Consider the following 22,932-nt stretch of genomic DNA (forward strand, 5'->3'; position numbering starts at 1 on the left):
AATAAGAAAGAATACGAAAAAGAAAAAGGGGCCCAGGCGGCCAGCCAGGCCCGCGGCCCCGCCAGCCGGCCAGGCGCGCGGCCCAGCCAGGCCAGGGCGCGGCCCAGCCAAGGCCATCCAGGCCTGCAGCCGTATATAAGGAGGGGAGCGGTTAGGGTTTGGGAAACCCTAACCGCCCACCCGCCCCAGCCCGCCGCCGCCTGCCTCTGACCGCCGCCGCCGGCGCGCCGCCGCACTGCCGCCGCCGTCGAGACGCCTCGTCCGCCTCCCCCTGTGCCTTCTCCTCCCCCTTTTGCTCCTCTCATGGCGGGTTTGGGCCCTTGCTCGATTTCGGCCATGGAGGTCGGCCGGCAGTGGGGTCCGCCCGTCCCCGGCGAGCTCCGGCCATGGAGGCCGATGCTGCTAGCCGGGAGCGGCGGGATCCCCCCCGCCGGCCCCACCGTGGTGCATCAAGGGCGGCGGGTCGCCTCCCCCTTCACCGAGGAGGAGACAAACCCAGCCCCGAGTTTGTCGGCGGGCGGAAGGGCGTCACGGCCCCGGGCGGAGGTCGCGGCCACGACGTCGGCGTACGAGCGGCCGCGAGTTGGTGGAGGTGCGATCGGGGAGAGCGCCGTTGGACGGGTTGGAGGAGGCGGTGGGGTGATGTCGAAGTCGTAGGCGAATCCCGGCGGCCAAGCCGGTATGTCGACGTCTCGGCGTGCGGCCGCCAGGCCACCACCTCCGTTCCATGGGCGAAGGAGTGCGGACGACGTCGGGAGCAGCGCCGTAGGAGTCGGCGCCGGCAACGGGGACGGCTTCGGCAACGACGACGGCTTCGGCGAGGCCACCGGTGTTGCCCCAACCCGGCGGACGAAGGTGGTCGGGCCGTGGCGGGGGCAAACACCAGTGGTGTACTGTATCCGCGATGAACGCGGTGCTTGCCGTGGCGTCGAAGGTCGGCCACCGGCATTCGGTCCGGTGGCGAGGCGGCGGTGAAGGGCGATGCGGTGCTGGCCAATGTCCTTGAGGACTCGGCGGATGGCGCCCTGGAGGATGAACCTGCGGACTCCTCCAGGGTGGCTGTTGCCACGGGCGATGGCGGCCTCCACGGCGTCGGTGACCGCGTCAACCATGGCGTTCATGGAAGGGAGTGGAGGAGTCGTCATCTTCTACCTCTCCGGTGAATCTCCGGTGGAACTCCGGCGAACTCCTTTCTCTCTGGCTTACTTGCGTCAGCGGTTGTTGGCAGAGCGTGCGTGCGTGATAACGTGTTTAGCGAAAGTGAAAAGTGATGGATGTAATGATTGTCTATTATCAGTGAACAGTGATTTTACATATATATACAAGAGGCAGTTATTTGTGTCAGTGACACAAGAACAGTGCCTTGGCGCCCACGGGGCCTAAAACGATGCGGCGACGGTTCGGTCATTAGCACGTGTCTAATGACAGGAATATACTAATTGATCATTTAATTAATTATTCTAATTAATCCTAACAATGTATACGTACATGATTGGAATCCAGTGGAATTGAAAACGGAATAACGCGACGCTGCTTCACTCCGGTACGAGGAACGGAACAGTAGTCGTGCATGTGAGTAGACGCGATCCGGTAGTCACCACCCCCAACAACTGCTTCGAGCTGTGCAAATTCGCGTCCGCTTCCAAACTCCATCGCGCTTCATGAACGGTGTTAGAGTATTGTCAAGGCAACGTGGGGAGAGAAAAAAAAAATCTTTGCGTAGAAGAGACCGCGACCGGCCCGGACGTGTACACGCAACGCCGTGCGGCTGCGACCTGCGACCGTGCGGCTGCGGGTGCCGCCCGCACGGCCGCACCGCGCAGCGCACCGCGCGTACGCCCCCGTGACCAGAGAGTCTCGGCCGTGCGCGCCCCTCCTCGTACGCCCGCCCGCCCGCCCCGACCGCGCCGCGCACCGCACCACCTCTCTCCCCTCCCTCGCCTACTATGATGACGGCACAGAGACACGAGCGCAGGCCGTTCGCGTCTCCAGGCCTTTAAACGCCACGACGCGACGCCAGGCCAGGCCGGGACGCGAGCGAGCGAGCGAGCGAGCGGCGCGGCAGCCGAAGCAACGCAAAAACGACACCAACGGGTGGATTTTTAAGTCCGCTTCCCTTCGCCTTCCCCGTCTCCTCTCCCCGTGCCCTCCCCATCCTTTTTTTTTACCCGCCCGCCCGCCAGCCGCCGTTTCGGTTGCTCGGCTGGGGGAGCACCAGCGCTCGAAGTCTATGGCGGCGTCGGCGAGGGCGTGCTTGGTTGCGCTGGCGCTGGTGGCCGCGCTCATCCTCGACGGACCAGCGGCAGCGGCGGCGGAGGAGGGGAATGCCGGAGGCCGCGGGTCGCTGACGCTGAGGCAGCGCCGCCGGCAGCTGCTACGGCAGCGGCAGGTGCGCAGCCACCTCAAGCGCCTCAACAAGGCGCCGCTCGCTACCATTCAGGTACTGCTGCGTGCCCGCCCCCGCCTTACCCGTCCGTCTCCTCCCACCGCACCGGCGACGGCGAGCGTACGCCTCGTTCCATTTCCATCCATCCATGCGTTTCGCATTCCCCTCGTCAGCGGCTTCGTTTTCTTCGGGTCATTGTTGTGGGGGCAGTGGGAGTGAATCCAAGTGAATCGATTCCATGGGTGGAGTGGGAAAAAAAAAGCCAAGGTCCTGCATTTGGCATGGAAGTAGGAGCCCCTTTCGAGGCAGCAGGGTTCTTGTTTGTGCCTGCGCGCCTGCCGCGGCGCTTGGTCCACTTCGTCGCTTCGCTTTGGAAGAGTTGAATGGCTGTTCCTCGTGGACCATCTCCTCGCTTTCCTTCCGTCGCGGGAGGAGAAAGTCTCGCTTTTGGACAAATTTTATGGGTGCCCGTGCTTCCTTTGCTTCATTGAACTCGAAGCTAGAGACGCTTGCTTTTGCTCGCTTTTCTTTCATCTTTGGAGAACTATCATAGTCTTTTCTTTCCTGATGAACCATTGTTCGTATGTATGCAGAAGCATTGTATGCTTATTAGTTTGGTTAATACTCTCATCTTTGGAGTATTTTTTTTTTCAATGTAGCATTGGTTGAAGATGGAATGTCTTCACTTTTTTTTCTCTCTTTTCTCTGCAAATGAGAAAATCTGACATGTACATAAAAAAGATTCAGAGAAAATCTTACATGTTCAGGAAAAAAAAAGAGTTTGGCACGAAAAAAGTTTAGCGCAATCTTTTTTTCCCCGCATTTTTGCAACTGGTACTAATTATGAGATATCATCTTAACAGAGTCCAGATGGAGACATCATAGACTGCGTGCATATCTCCAAGCAGCCTGCCTTGGATCACCCCTTCCTTAAGAACCACACCATCCAGGTTCCTCTCTCTGCAGCGCCATTGCTCTTTCCCATTTCGCTTTCTGCAGCAGTGTTTCTACCCCACACATCACTACAGCAGCACTAATTAAAACATGCTCTATCATCACATTACCTTTGCAGATGCGGCCTGCATACCACCCGGAAGGTCTGTATGATGAGTCCAAGGTTGCATCGCAGCAGAACGCCCAAACAATCACCCAAATGTGGCATCAGAATGGCAGGTGCCCCGAGAACACGATACCGATCAGGAGGACCAAGGAGGAGGACGTCCTGAGGGCCAGCTCCGTCAGGAGGTATGGCAAGAAGAAGGGCAAGACTACCGCGAACCCCATGTCGGTTGACCCTGACATGCTCAACGAGAGCGGCCACCAGGTTAGTGCAGATTGTTTCATCCAGTAACCTTAATAGCAGTACTGATTGATATTCTTGTTCCTGAACTGTGGTTATCTCTGAAACTGCTCATTTAACCTTGTTCCATCTTACCTCCCATGGAGCAGCATGCCATAGCATATGTGGAGGGCGATAAGTACTATGGCGCCAAGGCTACCATCAATGTGTGGCAACCGAAGATCGAGCAGGCTAATGAGTTCAGCCTGTCCCAGCTCTGGATCTTGGGGGGCTCCTTCGGACAGGACCTCAACAGCATCGAAGCAGGATGGCAGGTGAGGGAGAAAGAGAAACCCACTTCATGAAAAGTTCTATTAAATGCTGCCTTGCAGTTTCCATTTCTGTTCTTCATCTTCTTCCATGGGCTCAATAATTTCTCCTCTGCACGCGTTAATAATTTCTCTCTTGTGTGCTGCAATAATGATATGAGAACTGCTGATGAAAGAGCTATTAAATGAGTAGGAGCTAGAATAGATTCTGCATCGACACAGATGTTCTCTTTCATGAGCTGTACTAGGCTACTAGCAATATGTGGTGTTTAGGAGCTAAGCATGCTCTAATGGTGGAGTGAAATGTGCCATCACTTTCATTGTGGTTAATGGCTCTGTGCTCTCCACGAAATTGCAGGTTAGCCCAGACCTGTATGGAGACAACAACACTAGGCTCTTCACCTACTGGACTGTAAGATAAACATCACATTCTTTTCAATCTTCATGAACAATTATTTTTAGTTTATCTTTGTCCTCTGCCTAGATCTACATCCCTATCTTATGATTCTCAAATTGGGGGATGGCCTAATGATACTGATTTTGTATTGCTTTGGATACTACAGAGCGATGCGTATCAAGCAACAGGATGCTACAACCTGCTGTGCTCGGGGTTCATCCAGATAAGCAATCAGATCGCCATGGGCGCCAGCATCTTCCCTATCTCCAACTATGGTGGTTCCCAATATGACATCAACATTTTGGTCTGGAAGGTAAATTCCAAAAAGCTCTCACATGCCGAGCATACTACAAATCAAATTCATGAATGGACCCGGAGAGAATCCGTGGTGCCCACCTGTCTCTTGTTCTTTCTGAAGGCGCCTTCAGGCTTGAGTCAAGGCTACAACTGTGGTTCTGGCCCTGTTTGTGGACACACTCGCAGTAGAGTGACAGTTGGCCCACGCACGAACCAGATTTGTCTGCAAACGCGACCACTGATAATGATTGCCTTTTTTAACAATTTTCCACAAGAATATTCACCTCGGGCTAATGTTTCTTCTGTTAGAAAATCTTACCCTTTCCTGCCAGCAGATGTTTCAAATCTGGCTCTTTCCATAAGCAATTGTGTAATGGCATTGCCATGTGCCATTATCTTGTTTTTCCATGGATTTCTGAAATTTCGTTAAAAGATGAGATGATGTGCAGGTCATTATCCTCAAAGGCAATTTACCTTTCCATAGTGCATATGAGAACACAAACTTTCTTCTGCGCATGCATGATAGTAGCACTAAAAAGGACCCTACCATAATAATACTTCCTGATCATCATGAATCTATCACATAAATTCAACACCCAAAAATTGTGGTTTTGCGCAGGACCCAAAGGAGGGCAACTGGTGGTTGCAGTTCGGGAACGACTATGTTCTGGGCTACTGGCCGTCCTTCCTCTTCTCCTACCTGGCCGACAGCGCCTCCATGATCGAGTGGGGCGGCGAGGTGGTGAACTCAGAGCCCGACGGCAGTCACACCACCACACAGATGGGCAGCGGACACTTTCCGGAGGAAGGGTTCGGCAAGGCCAGCTACTTCAGAAACATCCAAGTGGTGGACTCGACCAACAACCTCAAGGCGCCAAAGGGCGTGGGAACCTTCACCGAGCAATCCAATTGCTACGACGTGCAGAACGGCAACAATGGTGACTGGGGCACCTACTTCTACTATGGCGGCCCCGGGAAGAACTCTAACTGTCCATAGTGAAGATTGAAACCGCCTATCAGGAGCCCTAACACCCTCTTTGACACCTCTGTATTACCATCCAGTAAATTAGTTTATACTACCTCATTTTCTTCATTTTTTCTCTCTTGGTTTTGGTTTTGTTTTACTCTTTACCTCTACCCCTAGTTTATTAACTTCTAGGTGAGTGAGCGTGTGTTGACATGCATGTGAGATTGTTCTCTCTGCCTCAGAGAGAGAGAGAGAGATGTTGGTCGTCTGGTTCGTTCTAGGGAGGAGGAAAGGACTGTGGTCAAGTTCAGTAAAAAAAAAGGACTGTGGTCAAGTTTCTGAAGAGAAACAGGCCTGTTGGTTTGGTTGTGCCTAGTGTCTGTCAAATAGTTTTGTTTCCTTCACCCCATACCTTCGACCCTGTCAAGTTGAATCGGATTTGTTAATTGTTGGTGACTGTGAGCCTCGCTAATCCTTGTACCGCCGGGTGTGTTTTCTATTCTGAAAAGTGGGTAATCGAGTGCTTAGCTGTTGGAAGATGTGCAAAGATGCCAACTTTTCGTGTGCCGAGTTTGGTGGCCACTGAGTCACCTGGAAAAGTGTAGTGTGGGTGATTATTTACAAATGTATATGGGTGAGTATTTTTCTTATTATTATAGCAGCGTGTGGAGGTGATGCTACTGCTGTAGGCTGGTGGAGTTCACATTGCAAGCAACAACGCGTGCACCATTGCTTCAACGAAATGGTGAGTGGCATACAGGTTGCTGGGGCTTGCTGCTGATTGGAACAGCTACTGCTAATGCAGCATGTGTGAAGTGCCTAACTTTTGACGTTTTGGTGGTGGTTTTGGATTAGGCCCTGTTTAGTTTTCCACCCAAAATTTTTTCATCTATCCCATCTAATTTTTGAACACATGCATGAAACATTAAATATACATAAAAAATAAACTAATTATACAGTTTGGTTGAAAATCGCGAGACGAATCTTTTAAGCCTAGTTACTCCATGATTAGCCTTAAGTGCTACAGTAACCCACACGTGCTAATGACAGATTAATTATACTTAATAGATTTGTCTTGCAGTTTCCTGGCGAGCTATGTAATTTGTTTTTTTATTAGTTTCTAAAAACTCCTACCGACATCCTTCCGACACATCCGATGTGACACCCAAAAAATTTTCATCTCTAATCTAAATAGAGCGGTGACCCATGGTCTGATTGAGACGTGTATCTCTACTGCTGCTTTTGGTAGTGGCATCCAGTGATCAACTCCCCTCGCTATCTATCGCTAGTCAACCATATTGTTTTCAGTGGAACATTCCGTGTGCTAGACTAGAATGTGCTGGAACCAGCGATGAACGAGTGTTTGGTCAGTTGGTCATCACTGATGACCACTATTTGGTGGTGTACAAACATTCTCCTGAAAAAAAAAAAAGTTTAGAGCAGGCCCAGTCTTTTCAAGCACAGATTAAGAAAACTTTTGCAAGTAGTACTAGTGCAAAAGCAAGCATATGTAGGCTTTTCTCTATTCCCTTCTTTTCACCACCACACTCCGTCTGATCCGAATCCTTCCATCAATCTAGCTCAGCTCGCCGGCAGGAGTGGTCACTAGTAGCTGGTCAGTTGGAACGTCGTCGGTACATGCCCGCGGCTCACGGGCACGCACCAAACTCTCACGTCTCACCAAAGAGCTCCTGCCTGCCTGCACTTCACATGGGAAACAGGACGTCCCTGCTTCCTTTTGGTTGGATTCGACGTGGAAATAATTACACCAGCAAAATCCAGGACGTGCATCAGTGCGTGAGTGCATGGCATGCATGGAATCATGGCTGCTGCCATAGCTCCCACGCTGCAGCGCCAGGCCTCTGCTCTGTGCCTCTGCCTCCTCACTGAGTCGCTGGTCGCTGCATGCAAGCCGCCTGCCTCTCTCGCTTGTTGCTGAATCTGACGACCGCTAGAGAGGCAGCAAAGGATCGAATCAGCAAAGGATGCATGGGCGCATGGGGAGATGATGGATGGATGGGGAGGCCATGACACAGTTGACAGCTTTCACGGTCCATGTTCTTGCCCGGCGGACAGACGCCCCGGCGGTTTGCTTCACTGCCGGCCTTGTTTGCGAGCCCCTATTTCTACATCCAGATCGATCACCACACGTATGCGTGTGATGGATGGTTGTTGTGCCTTTTCCTCGCAGTATCCCCACCTACCTATACCTGTTCTACCATGAATACAGTTACGCACGCTCTTTGTTTCGTTGTGCCCTTTGAAGGTAGCTGTACTGTACTTAGGTTAAAAAAACTGTACTGTACTTTGCTGCAGAGACCTGAACGTAGAGATCATGAGTCTCACGTTTATTACGTAGGGTTTTCTACTACGAAATGGAAGTTTGAATAGCTTATGGAACAGCAAAAGACATCGCGCATTCTGATGATCTTTTGAACGCAAGCATTCTGATGATCTGATCTCTGAACTCCGTACGATGGTCTATCATCATATGCGACACCAGCAGCATGGCGTACTGTCCTCCGGCCTGGAACGGTGTTACTGAATGTTACCCTTCTGCTCCCCTTTTCCCCAGTCCAGCCTCTTTCGTATCGCCATTCACCAGAGGCCGGGGAACAGGCTACACGCGCGCGCGGATTCTCGCAACGCCGAGAATCCTTGAAATGCACCGTTAGAAATTGGGATTTATGGCTCGTGGCTACTGGCTGTGGCTTTCAGGAATCAGGATTTTAATTAGGAGTGTTTGCCCTGCATCGTCAGTCTCCAACCTCGGTCGGGCACGTCGTAGCTGAGACTGTCTTAAAACTTATCTTTGGGCCTACGGCCCACGCCATAACCCAAGACAGCCCAAGCTCGATGCTGCACGCTACCAGCAACGGCCCAAGCTGGAAAAGGCCGGCCTCTGCAACGGAATACTACATGAGAAACAAATTAAAGGGCATAAAAAAAAACAAAATGACCAATGGACCTCATAGACCTGGATCATTAAAGTATAAAGTAGTTCCCACATAGACCTTATAGACCGCGATCATAGACGTCCATTGCACACTCCTAACTAATGATCGCTTGAATGATCTCCTAATCACACATATATACATGCAATTTGCAAACTATTCAAACCACTGCTACTACTACTTTCCAAAAAGTCCACTGCTGAAAAAGAAAACTCTCCAAATTAAGCTTTATGCCCGATAGATCGATCAAGTCCTCCTTGGCACGAGGCGCGGGCGCAGCGGCTTCTTCATGACGGTGGTGAACTCGCTCTTCTCCCCGAACTCCACCTCGTGGCCGGGCGCCTCTCTCCACTCGAACTCCCTCACCATGTTGGCAACGAAGAACTCGAGGTGCAGCATGGCGATGGACAGCCCGGCGCAGATCCTCCGCCCCACGCCGAACGGCATCATCCTGATCCCCTTGGTGCCCGTCATGTCCACGCCCACGCCGTCGCCGCCCTCCAGGAACCGCTCCGGGACGAACTCCATCGGCCTCTCCCACTCCTGCTCGTCCCGGCCCATCTCGGCCACCATGAAGTTCACCGTCGCGCCCTTGGGGATCAGGTACCCGCCGACGTCCATGTCCTCGGCGGCCTTGTGCGGAAGCACGAAGTGGCCCGGCGGGTGCTTGCGCAGGCCCTCCAGGATCACCGCCTTAAGGTACGGCATCCCGTGCACGGCCTCCTCCGAGACCGCCTCGTCGTCGTCGCCGCACGTGGCCTTGATCTCCGCGTGCAGCCGGTCTTGCACGGCCGGGTTCTTCACAAGCTCGGCCATGATCCACTGCAGGCCCGTGGAGGTGGTGTCGGTGCCGGCGGTGAGGAACTCGGAGCAGAGCGTGACGATCTCGTCGTCGGTGAGCGCGCGGTGGCCTTCCTCCGCGGGGAGCGTGATGTCGAGCAGGGTGTCCACGTACGAGTGCTGGAACGTGGTCTCCCTCGCCGGCGCCTGGCCGGCCTTGGCCTGCCGCTTGTACTCGCGGCGAGCGTTGATGAGCGGCACGAAGAGCTCCGCCTGGCGCCGGCGCAGGGCGCGCGCGGTCTGCAGGCGGCCGCGGAAGACGTGCCTGGTGACGGACGGGAAGAAGAAGAAGACGCTCATCTGCTGGGAGATGTAGAGCAGCCACGTGCGCTCGGCGTCCTCGATGGCGCGCACCGCGGGCTCGTCCAGCCGCTCGCCGAAGCACATGAGCACGAGGAGGCAGAACATGGTGTAGCGGAACGCCTCCATGACGTCGCCGGCACCACTTCCCGCCCGCAGCTTGTCCATGAGGACGCCGCGCACCCAGGCGCGCGCGGGCGCGAACAGCCTGACGCGCGACGGGTGCAGCGTCTCGGCGACGAGGTTGCGGCGCAGGAGGCGCCACACGGGCCCGTAGTCGGCGCGGGTGATGATGTTGTCGCTGACGCCCAGGAGCGAGCTCGTGGCGGCCTGCGGACGGTTCGCCATCGTGACGGCGCCGGCGCCCACGAGCGCGGCGTGCGCGAGGCGGCGGTCCGCCACGAAGATGGCGAGCCGGGAGCCCATCCGGAGCGTCACGACGGGGCCGTACCGCTTGAAGAGCTTCCGCAGCAGGGGCTCCACGTCCGCCGCGGAGTTCCTCAGCCACAGAAGGTTGCCGAACAGCGGCACGGCCGGGGGACCCGGCGGCAGGCGGCGGTTCTTGGCGTGGCGGCGCAGGACGAGGAGCGAGGAGAGCAGGAGGCCGCCCGCGAGGACGAGCCAGCTGATCTCCATGGGGAAGTGTCGTGTGTTTTGCGACGAAACTATGTTCGCGTTGATGTTTATCGTATGATGATGATGAGGAGATTAGACGAACGGGATTCCAGATTAATTTTATAGTGGGGTTTCGTACGTGGAGTCCCGAGTCCGTACAACATGGCGAGTTCGATATGGTTTCGACCTGGTTTCATGTTGGGATAAGGTCTGATTCTGAAACGTGGTTTACTAGCTAGAGACACGGTAGCAACGGGCAAGGCCTATGGTCTGTCCGTGTTGAACACGTTCAGGCGAGTTCGTCCGGGACACGGTAGCAACGGCCAAGGCCATCTATCATCTGTCCTTGTTGCACACGTGCAGGCGAGTGTATGGTGGTTGGGAAGTTGTTTTGGGACCTATAGATCGGGAGGTTTTACTCCTCACTTTCAAAAGGAAAGGTCACTGATGTGCCATTAAATACTAGTACTAGTAGTCAATCATCATTCTTTTACAATAAATTATTATAAGGGCAGTCCCAATAAAAGAAACCAAGTAGTTTCTATAGTTTAGAATACCGTATCAAGAAACTACTCTTTCCCAATCCATGATTTCTATAGCAGTGCTAATACAAAGAATGAATTAAATGCAACATTTAGAAGAAGCAGATCAACTGTGGCAGAGAACCACGCAGCCTACAAACATCGCTTCGACTGACGGCCTGACGAAGGGACGGGTAGCAGCGGCGCAAGCGCAAGGGATCCTGGGATGAGCAAGAAGAAACGACTTGGGTCTCCCCAATGCAGATTCGCCAGTTTCTTAGCCCATCGGTGCGTGTGAAGACTCGGTTTCCTCTCCAGGAAACGGTTTCTTTCTTTTCCCTTCTCTCTCCGTAATAAATCTACTGCCACATCAGCAAATTCCTTAGTTGGCACAACAATTAATAGAGATAGAAACTACAATAAATATACCATTGGGACTGCCCTAACCAGCACAAGCTAAATTTGAGCGAAACTATCTCACACCATACAACTCTCCATGGTTCGTCAATTCCATTCTCCCACGTGTGACTCAACTCCTCTCAGACTCGAGGAGGGAGTAATAAGGGCAGTCCCAATGATGTATTTATGATAGTTTCTATCTCTATTAATTATCCTGCCAACTAAGCAAATTGCTGATGTGGCAGTAGATTTAATACAGAGAGAGAAGAGGAAACCAAGAAACCGTTTCCTTGATAGGAAACGAAGTCTTCTCAGGTACCGATGCGTGAGGAACGACGCAAACCGCGTTGGAAAGAAACTGATCGTTTCCTTCCTTAATGGCCTGGATCTCATGCTCCAGTTGCGTGCGCTCGCTGAAAGCCCTCGTTCGCATCCTGCTGCTACTTCTCCTTGCGCAGCTCTCGTTGATGGCCCTCGTAAGTTCCACGTATGGAACCATCCACCTCCTTTGCCTTCGCCTCCTACGCCAGCGGTGGAGCCAGCCTCACAGGAGCCCGAGGCGGCAGGCGCCCTGCCGGCAAGGGCCTCGGCGCTCGGTTCCGTGCCATGGTCAGGCGCTTTCACCTATTTTGTGCGTATTGTTCAAACCTCTGTCAAGCACTGGAAAATTGAAAGAAAAGGCAACTGCACAGAGGATCCACAGATGGGAGAGAGGAACACGTTCGATGATTGAGAAAAATTTATATCTAGACTCTAGTAACAAATTTTGCATTGGAGAGAATAGTTTCTTGGTACATTATCCTAGACTATAGAAACTGCTATGATTTCTTCCATTGGGACTGCTCTAAGTAGATCAAGGTCTAATATTAATATCAATATCTATATCAAATATCAAGGAGACAAATTTATTTCCATTCATTTTCTTCATCCACCTTCCCCTAACTACCGAAACAGTAGAGGTTGTCTCATATTTCACATGTGACCTGGACTCATCACCGATACTCATACGGGTTAGGACAACTCGCGTCTAGTGATAATGAATATAGAGTCCGATTCTAATACGTGTCACACCCTCATATCTTTTATGTGACCTAAACTCATGATGTGTGTTTATTCATATGTGTTGGAATAACTTGCATCTAGTGACAATACAGAGTTGTATTTCTATGGGTTTTATTGCAACGCATGAGCATGCTTCGTGATAAAAGAATAGAGAAATAAACTCTTAACAGTATACCTTTAGAGAGAGTGATTCCACCGTCAAACTATTGTAATGTTGTGAATTTGATGCACAAGTCATCCTGTTAAAACATAAGCTGGCAGTGTAAGCACTGGTTTATTTTTAGCTTTAACATCTTTCTATTCTAGCATTCCAAACACCAATTCCAATGAACTGCCTTCCATTCCTCTATTTTCGATTCCTACATTCCAAATAGGCCTGGATTGTGCAAAGAAAGGAAGAGTGTCATCACATAATATGTGTTTGTATGCCTTCTCAATTTGCATCGTACTTGAATGAGTGTAAGCATACTACATGGATGTAGTCTGGATAGAAAAGTGTTTAATCGATTGCATGGTTAAGGGCCTGTTTGGTTGGAGCTGTTAAAGTTTAATACTGTTGTATTTTTGTTTTATTTAGCAATTAGTGTTCAATTATGGACTAATTAGGCTCAAAAGATTTGCTTCATAAATTATTCTCTAGTTGTGATTTTAGTTTCATAAATAGTCTATATTTAATACTCTATGCATATGTCTAAACTTTCAATGTAACGAGAGTTAAAGTTTAACGTGATGAACTAAACAAAGCCTAAATATCTCATTTTGAGGTTGCAATGACCCTAAATGATGTTTGGTTGTCTACACGTGCGGATACAGTGATCCCTACACATAGGACAGACATGCAGGCCCATAAGATGCAAAACACCCATTGGGCGTACCTGATCAGTCGCTATATACATATAACGACGGCTTCATTAGCAACTGCAAATGTTCGTTGTTGTAACCTTTAGCAACTGACTGTCTATCGCTGTATACCCCTTTTAACAACTTCAAATCAGTCGCCGTTTAAAGGTTGTGGTGTAGTATGAGCGGAGTAGTTTAATTTGTGTATATCACTCATGAGGTATGATACTTTATTTCTATCCATTTATGCAACCGGTGTATCCACTCATACGGGATGGTGACTTATTTCCGCATCCGCTCGTGCACATTGCGTGTATCTAGTGCTCCCATGCTCCCAATTCGGCGAACTCCTGCCCACCTGGATTTAAGTCCCTGACTTGACATGAATGCTTGTATTTTCCTAGATTTATTCTAGGATTTAACAGCGCTATGCTTTCAGTGGTAGACGATATGCCCATCGACAATGAGACGTCTATGGTGACTTCATCAATCTCAAAATTTTTGCCGGTCCAACTCGGTTCTTCGGAGGTGCTACGCGCTCTAGGGGTGCGTGTGCGCTCGTGTATATAAGCGTCTACGTCTGTAACTGGGTCTCGCAAAAAAAGAAAGACCCATCAAGCGGGAAAAAACAACGAACAATATGCATAGGTAGATATATAGTTGCATGAACTTGCAAAAATTGAGGACGAATAGAACTTTGGGCAAGGCGCATGTATCATCAACCCACCCATATATACTTTTGGTTATTTTTTACGGAGAAGCTATATACCACACACGGGTTTTGGAACAATCTAACACTCAATTTAAAGCATCAGCCATCTCCCATAGTCTGATTTGGAGCGTCCGCAACACGCTCGCAAGCTAGAGGAGGAAGATGAATAGTGCTAACAAAATCGGGTGTGGTGCAGGGGCCAGAACACCAGATTGCTATATAGACTAGACACACAGTTTTTATGTATGTCACATATCCACCCATGCAGGATGATCGCATGCGGGGAAGCAAACATATGTCAACGGCTACCATCAGTTTAGTACCCTTCATGACTAGCTACCCACTTCGTTTGGCTACAAATTCTTACTCCTTCGAAAACTTGATTGCATATCATTCTTGTTCATTCCATCTCATGTTCTCCCTCATGACGCAACGATGTTCACAGTGCTACTAGAAAACCATTGTACAGAGCGCCAACTGCCTGATCTTGTAGGACATTCGAAGAAAAACACTCTCTTCTCCCTGTGCAGGAAGAAAAACTCTATTTCTGCTGTTGCAGCTTCCCAACTGAGTGCAGGTACACAGAGATAGAAACGACCCTGAAAATCAATAAGACACAAGAGCTTGTTAAATTAACATGGATTACAACCGTAGTCTAGTCAACAGAAGTTGCGACCGTGCTTCCATGAGCACTTACGTGGATCCAAGCAAGAACGCAAGAGACAGGTGGAAGCCAAATAAGAAGACGGATATTCCTGCCGTCAGAAGCATTGCAACTGATGTTGAGTAAACCTGTGTCACATGGTGATATGAAAAGTTTGTTAGATGCCTCAGCACGTAGTTATATAGACAATTCATTATATCCATGGTGAGACATTTTGGTGAATCTTAGTGGTGCCTCAAATATCAGACGATTTGAAATCTAGACACTGGACTGATGTGTTATAGTCGTGGATTCGTGGTGTTGCTTCTACAATGGACAAAGGGATCATATTAAAATAGTTTTTTTCAGAAAAAAAGAAAACCTCCTTGTTATCCATCAAGCTGTTGTGACGCAAGTTGTGCTGCTACTGGATCACGAAATATGACATTTTCTGAAGTGGTAACTAATGTAATCGTGCACGTAAACCAGAATAGACATGTTGACATATCGAGAATAGACATGGTGACGGCGTGAAGGATCTTCGGTGGGTTAAAAAATTGTGATTATCTCTAACCCTAACCCTAATCCATACCATGTTACTAACCTTGAGATTAGAGAAGATAAAATACTTCATTAGTGGAGAAGACAATATATAGAAAGCCTCATGGGTCTATAAGATGGGCCTTTGATGTATACTTAACAGATGCATCAGTTATACATTTGGTGTAATTTCGATGAAGATTGGAACTACAAGTACAGCTAGTGAAGGCTCTAGAAGAGTTACTTATTTTGCCATGCAAAAAAGCAAAACAAAAAGGACATGCTCCAAATGGGAAACAACAGGATGACAAACATTCAGATGATAACAACTCCGGCTGTAAGAACAGGCTACAAAATAACTAAATTGGAAGCCGGAGTCCCAGTAGGGGCAACAGCCAACATAGTGATGTTTGTAGAAAAGAGAGTAATTAGGTTACTTACAACACATTCATTTAACCTTGAAATAAGCTGCTGAGCTTCAGACCTACACTATTTGCACTTGCACACACATGTAACTGAAAAGATAGTAGCGAGTACCTTGACAATATTGTCAGCATATTTCATCACCATTGATACAGCAATTCCACTGCAAAGCAAATATAAATACTCGATTTGATTGGGAAGAAAATAAAAAGGATGCAGCTAAGCCCAACAGGGCAATAGTGAAAACAAAAACGATCTAACTGTCAGTACCTCAGAGCATGGTTAAGAATCATCAAAACTGTAATAAATGAGTAGCCATGGAAAAAGCCTCTGCACCAGATGGCACATTCAAATGGAATGGTCAATATCATGAAGACATGAATGAAGCAAATAAAAAATTTTGCACTGACTTGTTCATGACAGCATCGAAGTCCTGGACACAAATTGCAACTAAATTGAAGAGCATCCCAAATATGTACAGCCAAAAATTCTGCGCATTGATATTTCTTGAAGGACGTTTCTTGATGATAACCTGGATTATTAAAAATATGAAGGAATATATTACATTCCTAAAGAAACTCATTAACATTTTGTATCAAATGTATTTTCCAAAAAAAACTATAATTCAAATGAAAAGAGGAGCAGTAGTATGGATTCACAAACTTCTGTATATACTCCTGCAAAACCACTTAGAAGAGCCATCACCTGCAAAAAAGAGCATTCAGGTAGTTGTTAAACACTTCCTCTAGCACGTCCAAAAGACGGGATGATATTTTTTCTGCTTCACTCACAATTGCCATCGCCCAACCTTGAATAGGGGTCTGAAGAACGTGATCTGACCTGGAAAAGGACAGATAAGAAAAGAATGAGGGGGAGAAAACGTTGAGCAAACAATAAAAAGAATGAGGGGGGAAAACGTGTTTAGCTTACGAGGGACTGAGCTGAGCAGTAGTGCAGCCAGCACATAAAAGAATAAATGCAGCCCACTGAATTTCACTTAACCTACATTAGTTCAACCATCCTAAATTAAAAATGGAAAGCAGGTGCTGGGGAAGAAAATATTAAAAAAAATGGAAGGAATTGTAAGATTAGATTAGACTCAGAGATAGTAGATTGATTATGGGGAACAAGGTGTTACACATATATAGGCAAGGATGGCCAGGTTCATAGAAACAGAACCACCGGTTGATCCTTGTCTAATAGATATCAATCTATCTATCCTAACCATATGGGGCGAGGACCAATAGAGACGCGCAGCAGCTGTACCCTTTATCTAACAGGAATGAAGTGGAAAACAAGAGAGGTTTTGTTATGATGGCCAGTTAGGAGGGTGGCAAGGTATTAGATTCAACAAATGCACCAATTTCAGATGAGTTAGGATTTGCATAGTCCATTAAGCAGCCAGTTTCTCAAGTTAAACACTTCATTTTTTTTAAGTAATGGCAGGAGATCTGCCTTTCAATTAAGAGGGGTTTAAAAGAGTTTTATATGTACAAGCAAAGGAACACGCCCCTCATGGGCAGGAACAGGAAAGAATAAAATGCCCCTAGCCAAAAGCTCTCTTTCTCTGCTCTATGTCGTCTTTAACTCTCGCCGCTACCTGCCATACTGTTTCGGCCGTGTTGTTGAAGATTATATGTTCCTTTCTTTCCAGAGGTCCAGAAGGTGTATATCACTATGCCATTAAACCGCCTGCGCTCTGCTTTAGGCGCTTTCCTTGTGGTCTCCTCCCACCAAGGTGTGATCTGTATGGGGTCAGCTTGCTGTTGCCCCAGCAGTCCATCAAAGTGTTCCCATGCAAGAATTTGGTTCCAGACCGCCTTAGCAAAGGGACAACCTAGGCACAAGTGTGCTCCGGTCTCCAGCGGCCCATTTAGAGGACGCAGTGGTCTTGATGTGGCCACCCTCTTTTCTGCAAGTTGTCTGCCGTTAGGAGTTTTCCATGTGTTAGGATCCAGGCGAATACCTTGCATTTATTTTCCACATGTGCTTTCCAAATTTGATCACATCGAAATCTTGTGAAGGAACCTCTGAATTGGATCCGGTATGCTGAGCGAGTGCTGTAATTGCCATTCGGTGTCCATTTCCAAGTGGAGTCTCTAACGCCTTGATGTAGATGTACACATCCCATCCTGGATTCTGGTCCAAAGGGATACGAACTCCTCAATGTGAGTGGCTGAGGTGATATGTCTTCTCAAGGAGTGCATCCAATTGTTGTTTCAATTTGCACCGTCACCTATACAGTACGGATTCAAGCCTAATATATGATGACTATTTATTTTACAGATTGAACTTCAGCACAACTCGCTCATCACAGAACTATAATCTGTGTCTTCCAGCTTTAGCATACAACATTGCATCAAAGATTTCAAATGAAAGCGAACAAAATGACATAGTGGATATCTTGTCACCAGAGAAAACTGACGAAACAGAACAAGGTCATTAGACTTACCTTTTCTTGAGAATTATACGGTACAGGACACCAGTGCTGATAATGTTCAAATTCTTTAGAATCTGGTAAGCTGGCGCATCCACATATGCAAAGATATAATACTGACAACCACAGAAGCAGGGAAAACATGGTTATGTTTTGTTTATTTTTGTTTTCTTTTTCTTTTAAAAAAAATCCTACAACAAAGGACTGGGCAACTGGACATACCTGCAATAAGTTCTTCACCAGGTAAAGCATTGCAGGAATGGGGTAAACTCTAACTTCATCAAACGATGTAGTTAACCTGAAATTAATAAAACCAAAGGTCTAGAAGGTGGAAGAAAACACGCACCTAATATGTTCTATCGACAACGACAAACATGGTAAAATCATCACCTATTATCTTCTGTAACACCTTGACTGTTCCATGTCCCGTACAAGGCTACAAGTGACAGTAGACATTTCAAAGCTTCCACCTAGACATTGAGAAAAGAGAACAAATAACCACATCACAATACTCAAAACTCCTGAAGATACAGTCACTGAGAGAATTCAAGCATTTTGCTCACCGAAAAATTTGCTGTTGTGATACTATATTCATACTTTCCAGCTCTTTTCGACCATACAATCAATATTGCCTGGGAACTTGTTAGCAATGTCAATGCCAGTGTAACAACAGACCTGAAAAACACATTGCCAATACAACAAACGATTTTCAGAAAGAATGAGATTTAGTAAAAAATATTGCAAGAAAGCCTTACTTTAGCTTCCAACTACCCTTGCCCTTCGGCCCTCCTGCAGTGCTAAGACTCGAAGTTGCTGTATCTGTAAATGGTATAGGTATTAATGCTAAGAATCTCCCATATACAGCCCATCCGAAAAAAGAACATTTGCATGATGAATCAAGAGCTTACTGCTAGAAAGAGATCTCCTATCAAAGCTCTCTATGTCCTTCTGAGATACGTCATCACTCTCCTTTTCGACGGGTCAGACAAAATAAAGACAGCGATCAGTGCATGTTCTGTTATTGAAGTACAAGATTATTGTAGGCTATTTTTAAAAAAAGGAAAGGAACTAAGCTATTGCCAGCGTTTAACTTTATGTATGTATGACCAATGACAAACATCAGCAAGAAAAAAAGTACAGGACAAATATAAATTGAATTTGGTGTCTATTTTCACTACACATAATAGCGGGCACAAATTATGTATATTACGAAACAAAAGATGGGTGTCCATACTCTTTCGCACGGCCACTTCGAGGGTGCTACTCAATGGACAGCATGGACCTACTCTTGATCATGCCAGAGGAGTACGACAAGGCGACCCTCTATCGCCCATGTTGTTCATCCTGGCCATGGACCCCTTGCAGCGTCTTCTCGACCTGGCAACCCAACATGGGACTCTCTCACCGCTACCCCTGACTGCCACTAGATGGAGGACCTCTCTATATGCAGATGATGCGGCCATCTTTATAAATCCGCGAAAAGAAGATCTAGAGACAGTCAAGGCGATCCTCCTCGCCTTTGGAAATTTCTCAGGCCTCCACATAAATCTTGAAAAAAGCTCCATCCACCCAATTAGATGCGAGGAGGTCGACCTGGATCACGTGCTCTCCTCCTTTGCAGGGATCAGAGGCACCTTCCCTTGCCGTTATCTGGGTTTGCTGCTCCACACGCGTGCGCTTCGGAAGGTCCATGTACAGCCCCTAATCGAACGCATCGGTCAAAGACTTCCTAGATGGAAAGGAAGATGGCTCAACAAAGCTGGCCGCCTCACCTTAGTCTCGTCAGTCCTCTCATCCATGCCCACTTACCACCTCACGGTGTTCCCGCTCGCGGCTTGGGCAAGGAAAAAAATAGATAAAATAAGGAGATCTTTTCTTTGGAAAGGAGAAGAAAACACAAATGGAGGACATTGCTTGGTCAATTGGCCGACAGTATCAAGGCCCAAAGACCTGGGCGGGCTAGGGATACTAGACTTAGAGAGGTTTGGAAGAGCTCTCCGTCTACGCTGGCTATGGCAAGATTGGGTGGAAGAGTCCAAACCTTGGGCGGATGCGGAATTACCTTGCAACGACCTTGATCGGCTGCTCTTCAATGCATCAACAAAAATCACAATTGGTGATGGTGAAAAGGCCCGCTTCTGGCACAGCAGTTGGTTGGACGGCGAGGCCCCAAGACATCTAGCGCCCCACTTGTTCGAGCTAGTCAAAAGGAAAAACAGGTCGGTCAAGCTTGAACTTCAAAACAATAACTGGTTTCGATCTCTAAGCGGCCGAATCACCACCGTTGTCCAAGTTGAAGAATTTGTCTCCCTGTGGGTCAGAATCCAAAACATCCACCTCACACCGGGCGTTCGGGACTCCATTATTTGGAGATGGACAGCTGACGGCACTTACTCCACCAGGTCAGCTTACAGGATACAGTTCAAAGGTTCCTATGGGGGCTTCCGGAGCAACCTCATCTGGAAGGCTCATGCAGAAAACAAATGTAAAGTGTTCGTTTGGATTCTGGTGAGAGGAAAAATCCTCACGGCGGATAACCTGCAAAAGAGAGGATGGCCACATCAAGACCACTGCGCTTTGTGCGGTGGCCCACTTGAGACAGGGCTGCACATGGCACTACTCTGCCCATTCGCCAAAGCAGTATGGAGCCTTATTCTACAATGGGAGCACTTCGATGCCCAATTGATCCTACCATCTCAAGATCCAACCCTTTTAAGCTCATGGTGGGAAGAGGCCGAAACCAAGATAACTAAGGGGGAAAGAAATCGTTTCAACGGTATGGTGATCTTCACTTTCTGGAATATCTGGAAGGAGAGGAACAGAAGAATTTTCAACAACGTCCATGAATCGGCAATGCAAGTGGCTGCAAGGACCAAAGAGGATATCGAGCAAAGGAAGAGAGCACTAAATTGGAGGGGGTAGTATATAAGCAAAATCTGTAACTGTTTCTTTTTACCCTCCAAGACCTTTGTGTACATAAACTCTTTTTTCCTCTCTTAATTGAAAGGCAGAGCTCCTGCCATTGCGTTCAAAAAAAAAAAAAAAAAAAAAAAAAAAAAAAAAAAAAAACGAAACAAAAGATGAACCAGATGGCTTCTGTATAACAAAAGCTCCGACAATTGCAAGCACATGGATGGATAGAAATGCTGCATTCACAAACTCAGCCGTTAAATAAACAAATGTAAATTTAACAAATAAATTCGTAAATTACATAATTAATGTTAGCATGATGTTAACAACTTGTAGTCAGCCATGAGCAATATACACTGATCGAATAATCACTCACCTGCTAATGACTACATGAGTACATACCATCTACCAGAATCAACAGTTAATGGGAGTGAAGCAGGCAACTGTGCCTAGATGAGAAATATGAGATTGAGACTTCAAATAAGACAAAAACGAACCAAAAATGCTCACAGATGTATTTCAGTTTTATTTCAGTCACAAATATATATTAAAAAAGGAGAGGAATTCATCTAACTCGATCAACACATTTTGCTATGGAAAGCCCCCAATCTCGCAGAATTAGGGAGGTTAAACTTGAGAGGGATAGATAAAATCGAGATTGCGGTTGCGGCGGTGGTGAGGAACGAAGCGAAAACCTATGGAGAGAGACCAAACAGGTTTGAAGAAACCACCGCCGCAGCAGCGACGGCCGATGTAATCTAAAATGGAGATTCGAGCGGCGGCATTGCTGTAGATAAACATAGAGGGCTCATGCTTACCTGATCCTTCACTCTTCTGTGCTCCATCTCTTCCCCACGAGCGGCGAGCCGGCTCTGCAGTTCTGCTACTGCGTTTTCTTTCACAGGAAGGAAGGAATACTGCAGACGTGAGGGACTGCGGGCGGCGGCGAAGGGCTGGCTGGGCAAGCACCGCTGCACGCTGGGTCTCGTGTAGTCGTCTGTGTGATCAAGTCGTAACTGATAGGCAGCGACGTGTGGCGTACCTAGCTGGCGAAAAAAAAGGCAATATTTTACAAGTTGGGTACATACAGTAATTATGGGCAGTAAATAACTTTTTGGAAGGATGTATTATGGCTTCTTCAGTGACTGTTCAAACTGACTCATGCTGACATCCAGTGAATCGATACATGACCATTAGAGGTCTACCAATGCATACACATTCTCATAAACCAGCTCCTAAACATAAGTTGTGTGAATACAACGGCTAACCATTATCTATTGCCTAGCTAGTCGTTGTGCAACTCTCCTATCTATTTCACAACGACTCTCCTCTCCATTCCACAAAACACAAACAGCAGGTAAGCGTTCTTCCCTCTCCATCTCATAAAACAAAAGCTCTGCTTGTGTTTTGTGAAATGGGGAGGAGAGCCAAGCACTTTGTATCTGCTGCTTGCATTGAAATGGAGAGGAGAGAGCACTTGTATTTGTTGCTTGCGTTTTGTGAAATTGAAATGCCATTTGTGCTTTTTGTAGAGCAATGAGACGACTAGCTGTGAAATGGACAACCGTCAGATAGTTGGCAGTTGTATTCACAGTGCTGATAAGTATGTGTGCATTGACAATGTTTAGAGTCGATTTCTCATAATATGTATGCATCGGTAGACCTCCAGTGGTCATACATCGATTCATTGGATGCTGCTCATCCTATGATTCGATGCAGAGTCCATAGGAGAAGCCCTTAGGAAGCCTAAACAGTTTGACAAAGTTTATCTCAAGCAAAGTTTATAGGTGAATTATGATCGAAAGCAATTAAGAAGCCCAAACTTAAACACTTCAGCATCTATTCAGTTAAATACATGCACCAAACATCTCTCTTCAAGCATTCCTAGCTTCAGGCCTAGAGATATTCCTCTTTAACTCCATACCCATAAAGAAAGCCGTTTAGTACAACAGTCTCCAAAGTCTAACTTTGACTCCTTGTTTTTATAAAAATATTTATCAAAAAGTGGTATAGATATATTTTTATAAAAGTATTTTTCAAAACAAATCTATTTATATTTATATTACCAATGTTTGACTCAA

General features: G+C 47.6%; 4 protein-coding genes across 4 annotated transcripts; 1 reads left to right on the forward strand and 3 right to left on the reverse strand.

Annotated features, from left to right (window-relative positions):
- Positions 450–1,145, reverse strand: LOC110432787 (WAS/WASL-interacting protein family member 3-like). Its single transcript, XM_021453613.1, has one exon. It carries the CDS (start codon positions 1,143–1,145, stop codon positions 450–452), a length of 696 nt encoding a protein of 231 aa, XP_021309288.1.
- On the forward strand, positions 2,028–6,117 carry LOC8055676. The gene is made up of 7 exons (XM_002460856.2): positions 2,028–2,440; positions 3,250–3,336; positions 3,459–3,710; positions 3,836–4,000; positions 4,353–4,406; positions 4,558–4,704; positions 5,308–6,117. The coding sequence occupies exons 1-7, from the start codon at positions 2,231–2,233 to the stop codon at positions 5,683–5,685; spliced, it is 1,293 nt and encodes a 430-aa protein (XP_002460901.1). The 5' UTR covers positions 2,028–2,230; the 3' UTR covers positions 5,686–6,117.
- Positions 8,621–10,463, reverse strand: LOC8055677 (cytochrome P450 89A2). Its single transcript, XM_002463021.2, has one exon. The coding sequence runs from the start codon at positions 10,383–10,385 to the stop codon at positions 8,856–8,858; it is 1,530 nt and encodes a 509-aa protein (XP_002463066.1). The 5' UTR covers positions 10,386–10,463; the 3' UTR covers positions 8,621–8,855.
- On the reverse strand, positions 13,900–21,870 carry LOC8056377 (CMP-sialic acid transporter 2). Its single transcript, XM_002463022.2, has 15 exons — positions 21,670–21,870; positions 18,850–18,910; positions 18,697–18,760; positions 18,505–18,616; positions 18,332–18,411; positions 18,164–18,239; positions 17,957–18,057; positions 16,435–16,506; positions 16,296–16,344; positions 16,168–16,209; positions 15,915–16,036; positions 15,775–15,834; positions 15,619–15,667; positions 14,596–14,690; positions 13,900–14,497 (listed from the first exon to the last, which is right to left on the reverse strand). Exons 1-15 carry the CDS (start codon positions 21,694–21,696, stop codon positions 14,440–14,442), a joined length of 1,068 nt encoding a protein of 355 aa, XP_002463067.1. The 5' UTR covers positions 21,697–21,870; the 3' UTR covers positions 13,900–14,439.

This window comes from Sorghum bicolor, chromosome 2 (genome assembly GCF_000003195.3).
Source record: "Sorghum bicolor cultivar BTx623 chromosome 2, Sorghum_bicolor_NCBIv3, whole genome shotgun sequence".
In the NCBI taxonomy this organism is placed as follows: Eukaryota; Viridiplantae; Streptophyta; class Magnoliopsida; order Poales; family Poaceae; genus Sorghum; species Sorghum bicolor.